The following is a 16,098-nucleotide window of genomic DNA, read 5'->3' on the forward strand; positions in this document are numbered from 1 at the left end:
TTGGTGCGTTTTCAGCACTGACAAAGTGCCTCTGATTAGCAAATGCATTTCTACGTTTGAAATGCGTTTGATTGGTTATAAGTCTCCACGCTGCACAAAACAGCGCGTAAAGCAATCTGATGCAATGTGAGCGAATTTAAATGTAATTCCGCAAATTGACACATTCTACCTTTTTGAGCCGGAGTACACAGACGATGAACTTAGACGTGATTCGTAGTGTTATGGACGTGCATCCCAGAGCTAGCGCTACACAAGCTTTTGTACTTAAAATGTATACAAATTTTTATAAAAAAAAAAAGACTGATATTTCGTTAGATAAGACCCTTCTTTCTCGGCTGGGATCGTTTAGAGCCCTTTGAAACTGCATTTAAACTACATTTTGGAAGTTTAAAATCGGGGCACCATATCAGTCTATTATATGGAGAAAAATCACGAAATGCTTTCCTCAAAAGCCATAATTTCTTTACGATTGAAGACAGAAAGACATCTTGAACTTCTTGGATGACAAGGGGGTGAGTTCATTATTTGTAAATTGTTGCTCTGGAAGTGGAGTTCTCCTTTTAAGATGTTCATGTCTTGCTTTCTTCAGTCAAAAAGAAATTTTTTTTTCCTTCATTCCAGGATTTTTCTCCATATAGTGGACTTCAAGGGGGATCAACGGGTTAAAGATCCAAACTGCAGTTTCATTGGAGCTTCAAAGGGCTCTACACAATTCCAGCCAAGGAATAAGAGTTTCATCTAGCGAAACAATCAGTTTTTTTCAAAGAAAAATACTACTTTCTATACTTTTTAATCACAGATGCTCATCTTGAAGCTGCACTGAAACTGCAGTTTGGACCTTCAACCTGTTGATCCCCACTGAAGTCCATTATGGAGAAAAATTCTGGAATGTTTTCCTCAGGAACCTTAATTTCTTTGCGACTGAAAAAATAAAGACACGAACATCTTGGATGACATGGGGGTGAGGAAATTTTTATTCTGGAAGTGAACTAATCTTTTAAGTGTGTCAAATGTTGAATAGGATATGAATGGACACTTTTGTGTCAGAGCTTGCCAGGGGTCAGTATGAACCTACATTAGTTCTTTGTTAGTATTACACAATGTATATTAATCAGTATAACATTGTACTTCAGAGCTATTGCAGACTGTGGGTTTAAATACACCCTGTTATTGATGAAACCAGTTAGAATGCAATTACACAATGAAGTTTGTGGTTTATAGGGTTTTATTAAAAATCAGACTCAAGCAACACAAGCCTGCACAGAGCATCACTGCAGCTTCATTTATCATCAACATGTGCAAGTGATTTGACCGCAGTAATTAACTTAGTGACCCCTGCAGTCTACCAGACATTCATTAAGCTGAGTTTGTGTCCTAATCAAACTGGTTACTCCTCACAGATGGTATTCGTGTTCTCTGCTTGAAGCTAAAGGCCTTAATGCTTAATTATGTTGGTGCCGGAACTCTTAGTGGCTCATAAAAAGCAGAACCCTGATTAAATGTTAATGATTTTTCATTTACGTCTTACAGATTTCCTGCATGCCTGTTCTTATAAAATGAGATGAAACGCAGATAAGAGCTAGAATGAGAGCAGAGAAACAGTGTTTTCACATTTTAGATTGCACTTTTACAACAAAGCAGGCCAAACATTTAACCTGAGAGCAGAGTTTTGTTCTGAATACAGTGGCATGTGAAAGTTTGGGAAGCCATTGCAGAATCTGTGAAAATATAGTCCAAAGGACAAAAAAATGGCTGAAATTATTAAAATAACCACCTTCAAAAGTTTGAGAACCCTTGGTTCTATATACTGTGTGGTTACCTGGATAATCTATGGCTGTTTTTTTGTTTAGTGATAGTTGTTCATGAGTCCCTTGTTTGTTCTGAACAGTTAAACTCAGCACTGTTCTTCCGAAAAATCCTCCATATCATGTAGATTCCTCAGTTTTCCAGCATCTTTTGCATATTCTAACCCTTTCCAGCAGTGACTGTATATTTTGAGATACATCTTTTTGCACTGAGGACAACTGAGGGACTGAAACATAACTATTAAAAAGTTCAAATGCTTCCTAATGCTCAAGAAGGAAACATGATGCATTAAGAGCCGTGGGGTGAAAACTTTTGAACAGGATGTCAAAATTTTACTTATTTTGTTGAAATATAATTTTTTTTCCCATTTAGTACTGCCCTTCGGAAACAACAGAAGATACTTGCATGTTTCCCGGAAGACAAATTAAGTACAGTTTACCTTGATCTTCAAATTCAAAAAGTTTTCACCCCCCAAGTTTTCTTTCTGGAGCATCAGTGAATGTTTGAATCTTTTTTTTAATAGTATGTTAACATTACTTACTAAATTGTTTTCAACTCTCTTATTTTTTTGTCTGGTTTTTGTCTTGTGGACTATATGTAAACATCTTTTTATTGTAAAATATCTTACTCAGGACAGTGAAAAAATGACATGCATTTTGTACAATCTCTCTTATTTTTTTCAAATTATTCACATTTTCACAGATTCTGCAAGAGGTTCTCAAACTTTTGCATCACACTGTATGTGTAATCGCAGCCCAAAAGACATATTTACGTCCCCCCATGTTGTTCCAAATCTGTTCTTTCTGATGCAGAACACAAAAGAAGATATTTCAAAGAATGTTTTTGTTTATATGAAAGTGAATGGGGCCCAAACCACAACTGAACTCCGGTGACTTTAATTTGGTGAACAAAAAAAGACATCTTTTGTGTTCCAAAAAACAAAGTTTGGAACAACTTCAGGGTGAGTAAATCATGGCAGAATTTCATTTTTGGGTAAGCTATGCCTTTTAAATAGACATTTACAAACTGTTCAAAGACTGCTTCATTATGATTGGCTGGTATGTAGTTTTCCTGGAAGTCAGGATGCAGTGGTGTTTATGTGGTACTAGGATCCACTTTACTCTGTATTGTGATATGGCGGTCCGCTCTGAACTGTTTGATTTATGGCTGTTTTATCTGTCTTAAATGGATAAAGGTTTTTAGACTCTGAATGCCAAAACTCTGTCTGACCATCCCCAATAATACTCTGCAGGTGACAAACACATGGCACAATATGGACATTCTCAGATATTGCAGGACAGGCCAGCCGTCCCGTCTTGTGCCAGTGACCTTAGAGCTGTGGGAAGCGTGTCTGATGTCATTGCCAAGTTTACAGAGTCCTCCGCAGGGATGTTCCTCATCCCACCCGTCCACATCTTCCCAATACGTCCTCCTTTATCAGTTCATACTGGCTCTTTAAGCGAATACATTTCATAACTGTGTTGTATGCAAATATACACATTGATAGAACTTTGAGCAGCAAATCAGCATATTAGACTGATTTTTGAAAGTCCATGTGACACTAAAGTCTGTGATTTAAGTAGATATGGACTTGCATCTAATGCGCAGTACTGTATGTCCCAGATAAAAACAATGGACAAATCTGGTCTGCTAGCCTGCTGTCGGAAGAATGCAACATTTATGCATCGCAGATGCTTGTTTGAGTTTTGTAATTGCAAAAATTGCTTGGAGCGCTCAAAACAAACAGCAGTAATGCTCTACGTTTTCTGAGAAGGAATCTGAGCATATTTCACCAAAGGATATTTGAGGGAGACGTGACCGTATTAGGTTGTGTTTCAGGAGTCCTCTTCCAATTGCTGAGAGAATGTTTTTGGGTGCTGTTCTCTCTCTCTCTCTCTCTCTCTCTCTCACTCACACACACACACACACATAGTGCTCATTTAGGTAATAATGGTCTAAGCAGCCAACAGCATTGTTGTCCAGTCTACAATCTCTTCTCTTGCACGTCAGGGCATAAACTGTTTTGGTTTAGAGAATTGCTGTTTCAGGATAGTTGTTTCAGAATGACACCTTTTAAGACGGTATGGTCTCAAAATTGACTGTTCAGTGGTTGACTGAACAGCTAGTCGATTAATTAGTCTTTAGGAAGCCCTGTATAATTAGATGGGTTTTGGCTTCACCTAATCGGAAATTACATTAGACACATTCTTGGTTGAAAAACAACTAGACCAGTGTTTCTCAACCTGTGAAAACTTTCCCCGCAGGGGAGCCCCAATAGTCTTAAAATGGTTAAATATGCACTAGAATTCAAAACTTTGGGTCAGTTTGTTTATTTATTTATGTATTTATTTACACTAATTACACTAATAAGATTTTTAATGTTTTTTAAAGAAGGCTTTTCTGCTCACCACCCCTGCATTTATTTGATCTAAAGTACAGCAAAAAATTTGCAAAAAAAAAAAAAAAAAAAAAATATATATATTTTTATATATTTTAAAATGATTTATTCCTGTGATTTTAAAGCTGAATTTTTAGCATCATTACTCCAGTGTCACATGATCCTTCAGAAATCATTCTAATATTCTGATTTGCTGTTTGAAAAACATTTATTATTATTATTAGTATATATATATTTTTTTTAGGTTTTTTGGGATGAATAGAAAGTTCAGATGAACAGCATTTATCTGAAATAGAAATCTTTTGTACCATTATAAATGCCTTTATCATCATTTTTGGTCAATTTTGATCATCATCCCTGCTGAATAAAAGTATTAATTTCTATGATTTCTATGATTAGGATCATAGAAGAATCATGTAACACTGAAGACTGAAAATTTAGCTCTGATCACAGGAATAAATTACATTTTAAAATATATTCAAATAGAAAACGGTTATTTTAAAAAGTAAAAAAAAATCTAAATTTTACTGTTTTTGGTGTACTTTGGTATAAAAAAAATCTTAATGTTCAAAAACTTTTGACTGTTAGTGTATTTATTTATTGTTTTGAAAGTAATCAATACTTTATTCAGCAAGAATTAATTAAATTGACAGTAAATGCATTTGTAACGTTAAAAAGATTTCTATTTCAAATGCTGTTTACTGTAAAAAATAAAAAACACAATTTGTTGAGTCAGCTTAAAATAATTTGTTACTCTGCAGCCTTAAAATGTTAAGTTCAGTTAACTAAAATAAGTTTAGTCAACTTGAAATGTTAAGTTGTACTAAGTAACAACTTAGATATTTGTGTTTGCTAAACTTAACAGATGGGTAAGTAACCCAGCTGCCTTAAAATTTTAAGTTGATTCAACTCAAATATCTATGTTGTCACTTAGTATAATTTAACATTTCAAGTTGAATAAACTTTTTTTGAGTTGACCGAACCTCATTTTAAAGCAGCCAGGTTACAAATTATTTTAAGTTGACTCAACAAATTGTTTTTTATAGTTTTCTTTTGAACATTGTATTTATCAGAAAATCCTGAAAATACAATGCTATCTCATGACCAATTTGTACGTATTTTACGAGGTCACTAATTTGTACAAATTCTTACAACCTTACTCGTACGATTTTGTAAGATTTGTGTGAGGCATAGGCTTAGGTGTGGTCCTTCAGACGAATTTGCACGAGTTAGGTCATACAGATTTGTACACTGTAAAAAACTATTTGTTGAGTCAACTTAAAATAATTTGTAACCTGGCTGCCTTAATTTTACGTTCAGTCAACTCAGAAAAAGTTTATTCAACTTGAAATGTTAAATTATACTAAGTGACAACTTAGATATTTAAGTTGAATCAACATAAAATTTTAAGGCAGCTGGGTTACTTACCCATCTGTTAAGTTTAGCAAACACAAATATCTAAGTTGTTACTTAGTACAACTTAACATTTCAAGTTGACTAAACTTATTTTAGTTGACTGAACTTAAAGTTTTAAGGCAGCAGGGTAACAAATTATTTTAAGCTGACTCAACAAATTGTGTTTTTTATTTTTTACAGTGTACGAATTAGCCACTTCGCAAAATATGTACAATTAGCCGTGAGATCGTGTTGGAAAATAAATGCAACAAATATATTAAGCAGCATGACTGTTTTCAAAATAGTAACAACAAATGCTTCTAGGAAAGCAAATCAGCATATTAGAATGATTTTTTTTTTTTTTTAAGGATCATGTGACACTAAAGACTAGAAAAATTCAGCTTTGCCATCATAGACCAAAGGCCACAGATGTCCATCTAAATCTACACTACCAGTCAAAAGTTTGGGGTCAGTAAGATAGTTTGAGATATTTGTTCAGCAAAGATGCATTGAGCTAATAAAAAGTGACCGTAAATAAATATAAACATATATAAATATAAGACACAGAAATGATAAAAAATAACACAAAAACTTGTACCAATCCCAAACTTTTGAGTTGTAGTGTATGTGCAGCGAGAGAGTTTTAAAGTGCAAACTGTAAGTTGAAGTGTAAAAAAAATCAACTAGTCAACTCACTAATGCCCACCATGACCATCCCTGGTTTTGAGTGGTACAGGATATAGTCCACTGACAGGTTCATACAGATGTATAATTACACCCACACCCACACACACACGACTCTCTTTGTTTCTTCCATACATGTGGAGACAGACAGTACGATAAATAAACACTCCTTTACTTTCAGTTGTACCATTTCCGAACTGGCTATTGAGCATTATGGGTTTTTCTTTTATTTTGATATATGACTTGACAAAGCATAGCAATCTGCGACAAAAGCTTTTCACACAGTATTTATACATGCAAAAACGGGCAAAAGGTTGGGCGTTCTTTTCTTTATTGTGAAACGTATGAATGAATGGCCTTAGTGTTTGATTCAAAGAACTGAAATCTTAACCCTTTTATGAACTGCATTAAACTGACTGCTGAAGAGAATGAACATGAATGATTTGTTTGTAACATTCTGACATACAGCTGTGGTCTTTGCGTGTCACATAACGTCCTGAAAGGGGAACGGACAAGTTATGTGGGGTTTGCTATGGAAAATATTTTGTTTTTATGCAAGCTTATGTGGATTTCAAAATGTTTTTGTAATGTTTTTTTACACACCCTCACATGCCAAACCCACTTTGCTTTTACTGTGTAACACAAAAGAAGTTTAAAAGAATGTCCTGGCAGTTATTTCATATACAAAGAAAGTGAATGTGGTGATTTATGAGCGAACATTTGAAAACAAATGCAAAGTTTCTTGGGAAAATGCAAATGTCTTCTAAGTAAATGCTATGTTTTTTGGGGGATATACAAAAGTTTTGCAACAAATGCAAAATTTCTCAGGGAAACAAAGGTTTTCCCCCAAGAATAGTTTGCTTGCAAATCTTTTGCATTCCCCCCAAAAACTCTGCGTTTCCCAGAGAAACTTTGCACATTTGTTGCAAAACTTTTGCGATTCCCCAACAAACACTGCATTGGTTTTGAAAAACATTTATGGTCCCCCAAAAACCTTTGCTCCCTTGCAAAACTTTTGTGTTCCCCAAGAATCTTTGCTCATTTGCAAAACTTTTGCACTCTCCCAAGACATGTTGTTTCCTTTCTAAACTTTTGTGTTCCCCTGAGAAACTATGTGTTTGCTTTAGCATTTCCCAAAGAAACTTTGCCTTCAGTTTCAAAACCCCTTAAAAATATTGTTTTCCCCCAAAGAATTTTTGATGGTGATGGAAAAAATGTGAAAGGGGTTTATAGCAATGTCTTTGCATTCAAAACTTTTATATCCCCCCGGAAACTTTGTATTCACAAGTACATCTTTTTTATGGCAGAATGCAATAGTTTGTGCAAGGTTTTTGGGGGTAACACAAAAGTTTTGTGAGCAAACACAAAGTTTCTTGAAGGAACACAATTTTGCAAACAAATGCAAGATCAGTGTATTATAGTTTTCTCCTATCCCATGTTTTTCAATCACCATGTTCCTTCAGTGGGTTTGAAAAGACACGTGGGTGGATAAATGACAAAAGTGAAATTTTTGAGTGAACGGTTCCTTTAATGTTTAGTCATATTTCACTTCTGTCCCAGCATTCACCCTAACTAACTGATACAGTACAAATCCACATATGTTAACAAGCAGCGCCGTTCATGCAAATAAACACACCCCCACTGTGGGACCCTCACATACTGAGAGATCATTGTGAAGCACACATACATACACGCACGCTCAGTTATTGTTTTCTGTTATGTAATGGAGCTCATTCAAGACTGGTGAGTCATCAGGGCCAAGAGAATGAGAGAAGAGAATAGCCCAACATATAATCCCCTGTGTGAACAGCCCAGTGTTCATAGCAGTGGATACAGCACTCAGGAAACTGACGGCAATCATTATGGTCTCTGGTTCATAGTTAATCATCTTGCATGGAAAACACATAGGAGTGCTGAGCGGGAAACACTGATGTCAAATGGAAAGCTAAAGTCATATGAAACATTTCATGTTGGAAAGCTCATCGGTTGCCATGATGACCGGGTTTTTGTGGGTTTTAGACCATTTCTTTTGTAGAGCAGTGGGAAAACGTTCTTATGTTTCAGACAATTTTCCTTATTTAAACATTTTCTGCTTCAGGTGTTTTGTAAGTTGTTTACAGTAATCCAGATTGGTCTGATTTGTCATCTGTGGTGGTGTTTACATAGTTATGACTTGTTGGAAAGTTTGACCAGTAGTCATTGTTTAGTTATTTAATGCCCTGGCAACACAGCAGGAATGTCACATTTTAATGTCTTATTTTTGTTTCCTGGGTTTGCAAATTGAAAAATGACCAAACAAACAAACAAACAAAACACTAAAATTTGTTGAAGCATGCTCACACCACAGACAAAGGATAAATGATGGTACGCTGAGCACGTCGAGTGTGAATACACAACAGCCACTGTGACCATACCACAAAATGCTTCTGTCCAAGACAATAAGAGAGCAAAACATGCAAAGAATTGTTGGAATTGAATCCAGGAATGTTCATATTATCCATGTGTGGAAACACACAGCGAGAGAAAAGGAACAACACAAACTATAAACAGCTTTTGTGAGAAGAAGTAGCAGTTAGTAAAAAAACTTTCGCACTAGCAGGTGTCAGTATGAAGTCTAACACCACTGATATAAGAAAGGACAAGCGAAATTGGCTACCTGATCTCATGACGAAAACGTACCTGTGGGAACTTTTTCCCAAGATGCGAAATACGTACCAATAAGTGCATATCACTGCAGTTTCCAACAGAAATGAACACTAGATGCAGTAATTGTTTTTTTCATACACAGTTATGATTACAGCTCCATATGTTTCGTAGGAGTGTGCGATAATGGCAAAAAAATGATATCTTATGATATAAAATTTTGTCGATAACGATAATTACACAAAATATGGCTGAGCATGTTATTGTGCTGGTATTTTAAATAATTTTAGGGGAAAAATGGAAAATATGCTTTAAATATAAACCTAAAATTGCCAGTAGGTGGCTGCAAATCACTGCATGAGTGAGTCACTGGGTCATTCATTCAACTGATTCGTTTAAACAGCTGATTGATTCAGTAACCAAACACCGTAGGTTTTTGCTCAGACACATAAAGTTCTGCTGTGGCTTTGTTTGAAACTACAGAGCAAAAACAGGAACTTGTGTCTAAAATGGTCAGTTAATTAATATTAACTTCTCGTTTATTGGACTGTTTTATAAGATCATTGTCACCTCATGCTAATATTTGGAGAAAAAATATTAACTATGTCAGATTATATATTTGGGTTTTGTTTTTTTGCGATTATACTCAGCATATCGCATATTGTTTTAAAAACAATTACGATATTATCCTAGACAATATATATCGCACACCCCTAATGACATAACAAGCTTGTTCTGTAGCTAAGCCGACAAGGAATTGGACATAGAATGTGGAATCCATGGGTACGAAACCCGTTAAAACATGATTCACTATCAAAGAACTAAAAGATGACCGATTGAAAAACAAGCTAAAACGGCATGTTTGCGATTAACGTTTTTACATCAGATTCTCTTTTGGTTCATACTATCGGGTAGGTTTAGGTGTAGTGCAGATGGTACGTTATTTTAAAATGTCACAGAGCATAAGAGTTACAGCGCCACTCAATGGACATTTCAAGTCAGAACTGCGGTGACACGTACGAAACCAACTTCACATAAAACATACCATATGTGTGTTCATCTGTTCCGGGGAAAAACACTCTTTTAGCGCCACTCAGTGGACATTTCACATCAAATATGTCACAAAACGTACATGGCGGTACGTATTTTGTGTCTTGCGAAAATGTTCCCATACAGTATGTACGTTTTCATCATCACATATTAATCACAAGCAACAATCACCCCTTAAAAATGCATATGAATTCTTTCTCAGGGCAAAAAGTAAAAATGGATTTAAAAAATAAATAAGGCACCGAAAAAGTCCTCCTTAAAGGGGACATCAGATGCAAAATTTTGTATTTGGATGCAAAAATGAACATACAAGTCTTCATTTTCTCCTGACGGATTAGTTTTGTTTTTGATGGTAATGCACCACCGTATACACAAAAATGGAAGTGAGGGGCGGGGTGAGCAGTAGCTCATTATCATTTAAAGAGACATGCACCGAACTGGGTCGCTGTGAACAGAGCTGTTATTGACAAGGTAAAAAGGTGGTTGATTTGCACCTTGATTAATCTCTGATGATTCACAACTTGATATAGATTGCTTCATGCATCAGCAATCAGTGTTGCTTAATGATGTTGTAACTAGACTTAACGATTTGCTGTTTTTCAGTCGCTACTTCATTGTCTGACAACAGAAAAAATGCATATATTCAAATATATAAAATGTATTAAACAAATATGAAAACAGCTTTATTAAGAATTTGGCTGAAATGGACAGAGAGAAGCAAACAGATATACTGTTCAAAAGGCTGACACTAGACAGAATGCAAATATGATTCATTGACAGTAAATATGCTAATTATCACAACATCATCTAGCAGTGTTTTGACTGGGGTTTAGCTACTTTACACTGAGAATTGTTTGCTGTTGGTAGTGATTCAAGTATATAAACAGCTGTGTGAATGGGACAGTTTGAGTTACACCAGTTGTTGGTTACTGATTTAAATAAAATAGAAACAAACAAAGTAACATTTTAAAAGTCCTCATGATTTAGCATTAAATGTTTTTCATATACTTGAATTCTGCATCAGGAATTAACAGTATTTTTAATGCTGTTTCTTTCAGGCAGTGAGTCTGAGATCTGAGTGATTACGGACCAGGATCCCTGCAGATGACATGCAGTCTCAGGTAAGACAAACTTTCAAAGCCAACTTGCTCTCTGCGTTTCTCAAACCGCTAAACCCATGCTAATGTGAGGTACTTTGCACTTGCACTTACTTATGATCCTTGGCAGTTCCTGGGTGGTTCAGCATCACCTCGAAAGATGCCCTGGAACCACAGAAAGAAAGAAACGTTACAAACAGCCCCTTACACAATGACAGGAGGGGAGAAAGAGAGAGCTATTTATGGACTTGACTTGGATTTCCTTGAAAAAGCCCTAGTCCCTGTTTCCCCAGCTCACAAAGGCATCTCCATGATTTAACAAGATACAGTTTCACCATCTGTGAGAACACAGGGATCTTCCCATGACCCCTAGAGTTCACATGGAGAGAGGGAGCATTATTCAGGTCACAGTGAAAACAGAAAGTGAGGGATGGTGGGGTTCAAGTCAAAAGGAAGAGGAAAGGAGGTCAGGAAGATGTTTTGCATGCAAAACTTACTTGGTAATCTTAACTTAACCTGTTATCCGTGACTGGCTGTGGTGAACTCTACATGACCCTGTTGGCTGGGAGTCACACCTAACCCAGTAAACCAGGGTTAGGCCCCTCAAACAAAGCCACAGAGAGTCTTTTTATGTAAGAAGGTGGAACATCTTCAATCTAAAATTGGATGAGGATGGACAGTTTGTTTTGATACTTGAACTGGGTAGCAAACTGAGCTGACATGAGAGGAGATTTGTCATGCTAAGGTTGCTTCCAAAAACCCTTCCAAAATGGTCACTGTCAAAAATATAAAACATAATGTAATAATACTTTTCAAATATTTATTAATAAATTTATAATAATATTAATAATAATAAGTTTTTTTTTTTTTTTACCAAAACCAAAATTAAAGTTTTAATTTAGCCAAAAACTGAAATCAAAAATAACATTTCAGTAGTTAGATTTGCACAGGGTGTTCTCACATGATGAATTAAACTAGTTATAATAAAATTGTTTTCATTTTTATTTTATTAAATTTAGCTGAAATGAAATAAAATATAAATATTAGATTAAAAAAAATTAACTTGAATGAAAAGCAAAAATAAGTTGAAGTACTAGAATGAATATAACTAAAACTAAAATAAAAAACTGTAAATAAAATTAGTTAAATAGAATTAGTTAAAAGCGGTTAAATTTATTTATTTATAATAAACAAAAAAGACAAAAGCACATAGCAAAATGTTAAAAAAATGTGCATGAAATAGATGTAGAGTAGTACTAATTAAACTATTTTGGTCAGTACTTTAGGCCTTTTGCTACTCTGATGTTATTTTATGTTATGTTATGTTATTTAGCTGTTTTGGCCAAATATTGCTGGATTCTGAAATTTCAGTGCATCACTACTCTTGTGAAAAAGACATTAATATTGTTATTTTATTTTATTTTATTTTATTTTATTTTATTTTATTTTATTTTATTTTATTTTATTTTGCTGTATTTTGGCCAAATATTGTTGGATTCTGAAATTACATAATGTTTTCTGACACTTACATTATTTACAATTAAATGACTGTACTATATAAATGCAATTAGTTGAACTTTAGAGTGCTTTTTGACATAAGTATGACTTGAATATACTTATATGTAATTTTATTTAATATTATTTCTGAGATAGTTGCTCAGGACCAGTTTACAACCAGCTTCAGACCAACTAAGGACCAGCTTAAACCAGCTCAAACAAGCTACCATGCTTCAAAACATACCTAAACAGTATATGCTAGTTTTTTTTCAACAGGGGAGCCAGTTGAGTTTGCATGTTCTCCTTATGTCTGTGTGTGCTCCCATTTCCTCCATAATTCAAAGACATGCAGCATAGGTGAATTGGACATTATAAACTGCCTGTACAGTAGATGTGAGTGAGTGTGAATGTGTGTGTGTGTGTGTGTGTGTGCACCTGGTATTCATCACGTTATGGGGACCAAATGTCCCCACAAGGATAGTAATACCAGTAAATTTTGACCTTGTGGGGACATTTGTAAGGTCCCCATGAGGAAACAGGCTTATAAATCATGCAGAATGAGTTTTTTTGAGAAAGTAAAAGTGTGCACAGTCTCCTGTGAGGGCTAGGTTTAGGTGTAGGGTGATAGAAAATACGGTTTGTACAGTATAAAAACCATTACGCCTATGGAATGTCCCCATAAAACATGTTAACCCAACATGTGTGTGTGTGTGTGTGTGTGTGTGTGAGTCCTGTGACGGACTGGCCATCCGTTCAGGATGTCCCCCACCTGTGACCCAAAAGTCTCCAGCCCCCGTGATGCTGCAGAAGATAAAGCAGTGTGGAAAATGGATGGATGGAAACTGTGATTAGATAGTGACACAAAATCTGTTTTTTTTTTGTTTTTTTTTCTTTTAGAGAAGAGTGGAGGTGCATGACCATCTCAATGGCTCGCGGATCATTTTCTCGGACGAGGCTCTTCCCGGCAGTGGATCAAGACAGCACTTCATGTCTCCGGATATGACCCAAGAAGTAGTTGTAATCTCTCCTGGACTTCCTACACCTCCCTTAAGCCCGTTCCACAACAGTTCAGCCCTTGCATCTTCACAGCACAAGGTAAGAGCACAACTGTAACATATTACTGCTGCAGATGTTATTACACGTGTGTTGAGATCTTTATTATTCATATACACTGGGGTCCAGGTTGCTAAATTTAAATGTAAATACAGTTGTGTTCAAAAGTTAACATACTACTTGCAGAATCTGCAGAATGTTAATTATTTTACCAAAATAAGAGGGATGTTATTTTTTATTTAGTACTGACCTGAATAAGATATTTCACATAAAAGAAGTTTACATATAGTCCACAAGAGAAAATAATAGTTAAATTTATAAAAATGACCTTGTTCAAAAGTTTACATACACTTGATTATTAATACTAATACTGTGTTGTTACCTGAATGATCCACAGCTGTTTTTTTTTGTTCAGTGATAGTTGTTCATGAGTCCCTTGTTTGTCCTGAACAGTTAAACTGCCTGCTGTTCTTCAAAAAAAATCCTTCAGGTCCCACAAATTCTTTGTTTTTTCAACATTTTTTGCATATTTGAACCCTTTCCAACAATGACTGTATGATTTTGAGAACCATCTTTTCACACTGAGGACAACTGAGGGACTCATATGCAACTATTACAGAAGGTTCAAACGCTCACTGATGCTTCAGAAGGAAAACACAACGCATTAAGAGCTTTGGTGAACACTTTTGAACAGATCGAGTAAGCTAAATTTACCCTGATCTTCAAATTCAAAAAGTAATGCTTAATGCATGTTTTTTCCGTCTGAAGCATCAGTGAGTGCTTGAACCTTCTGTAATAGTTGCATATGAGTCCCTCAGTTGTCCTCAGTGTGAAAAGTTGGATCTCAAAACCAAACAGTTATTATTGGAAAGGGTTCGAACACACAGAAATGGTAAAAAAAAAACAAAGAATTTATGGGACCTGAAGGATTTTTCTGGAGAACTGCAGGCAGTTTAACTGTTTAACTGTTCAAGGGACTCATAAACAACTATCAATAAACAAAAAAACGCAGCTGTGGATTATTCAGCTAACAACACAGTATTAAGATTCAAGTGTATGTAAACTTTTGGACAGGGTAATTTTTTATAAATTCAACTATTATTTTCTCTTGTGGACTATATGTAAACGTATTTTATAAAAAATAACATTCATTTTGTATGATCCCTCTTATATTGGTACAATAATTAACATTTTGCAGATTTTGCAAGGTGTATGTAAACTTTTGATCTCAACTGTAATAATTAAAAATAAATAAATAATAAAAATACAAAATAGTACAGTATATAAATGTTAGATGAATAACTTAAATGTAAAATACCTAACTGACAACTAACTGAAATAAAGTGAATTACTAAAATGAAAGAAAAAAAAAAGAAATAACAAAAGCAGATAACACAGTTGCTAAAACTGAACATGAAAGCATGAAAATTGAGACTGAAAATACTAAATTAAAAACAAATGTAAAATATTAACGAATATTATAGTAGTATATAAATAATACTAAAATAACACTGCTTTGACATCCTTACACACTTGGACTGAATTTGTGCAGGAACATAACTTGGGTTGTTCTGCCCCCTTGTGGCATTAATACAAAAAAGGACTCTCCTATTTTATGATATGGTATGGTATTTTAATCCTATTTACAGTAACCTAAAATAAATTTTTTATCATTATTATTTTTTTATGTATTGTCTAAAAGCTAAGTATTGGGACTGTAAAACCACACATTGAATGTGTTTGTATTAGATGCCACTTGATATTTTGTTTGATATTTTGTGTCTAATGTAATGACATTCAGATATTTATATATGCAGCTTAAGTGTTTTTTTTTTTTACTTTAATTTTTTACTTTAATTTACTGTTTCTACAAATGTGTTTATATATACTATATGTACCTTTGTTTCCATCAGGTCACTGAGGTCAATGGAGGTGGATTCCCAACTCAAAGTTTTGGATCCTACTATGGGCCGACTCAGACAACTGGTAAATCATCTACATGATAAGACAGAAAATAATTTTGCCATATTAAGTGCATGTACCTCTAAAGTCATTTGACCAGTTTTGGTGCTGCTTGACTGAATTAGAAGAATCACTATGTGTATCTTATTTGTGGTGATAAGTGTATATAGAAGTATACATTTTTGTACTAAAATTAAAATACTCTATATTTCATGTGATTTCGTATGTGTTAAGTTGTCATCTTTCATTTTTTCAGTTGGGTTGTCCAATGGTGGGATACGGACTGGAGGTTCTACCACATTGCCCAGGACATCTGGCATTCGAGAGGAGCGCTTAATCAAGTTCTCTGGAATAGGTCCTGTAGATGAGACAGGAATGCCGATCGCATCCCGATCTGTGAGTCTCACTGAACCACTGCAATTCCAGAATGCATTCAAAAATAATAATGAAATAATAATTTCTGTTATCCATAAATTAGCCATGAATACACGGTGTGCTGTTATCAGCCATGGT

General features: G+C 34.9%; 1 protein-coding gene across 6 annotated transcripts in view; it reads left to right on the plus strand.

Moving 5' to 3' along the window:
• Window positions 1-16,098, plus strand: part of sorbs3 (sorbin and SH3 domain containing 3) — a 78,937-nt gene that overhangs the window by 28,024 nt on the left and 34,815 nt on the right. For 5 of the 6 annotated variants that reach the window (XM_051117074.1, XM_051117079.1, XM_051117080.1 and 2 more), the window contains exons 2-5: window positions 11,035-11,097; window positions 13,468-13,665; window positions 15,537-15,609; window positions 15,842-15,981. In XM_051117074.1, coding sequence (XP_050973031.1) covers window positions 11,086-11,097; window positions 13,468-13,665; window positions 15,537-15,609; window positions 15,842-15,981 — 423 coding nt within the window. In that variant the 5' untranslated portion in view covers window positions 11,035-11,085. Of the gene's footprint in view, window positions 1-941; window positions 962-11,034; window positions 11,098-13,467; window positions 13,666-15,536; window positions 15,610-15,841; window positions 15,982-16,098 lie in introns of those variants that run through there. The other variant, XM_051117076.1, reaches the window with a different exon arrangement.

This window comes from Labeo rohita, chromosome 8 (genome assembly GCF_022985175.1).
Source record: "Labeo rohita strain BAU-BD-2019 chromosome 8, IGBB_LRoh.1.0, whole genome shotgun sequence".
NCBI classification, from domain to species: Eukaryota; Metazoa; Chordata; class Actinopteri; order Cypriniformes; family Cyprinidae; genus Labeo; species Labeo rohita.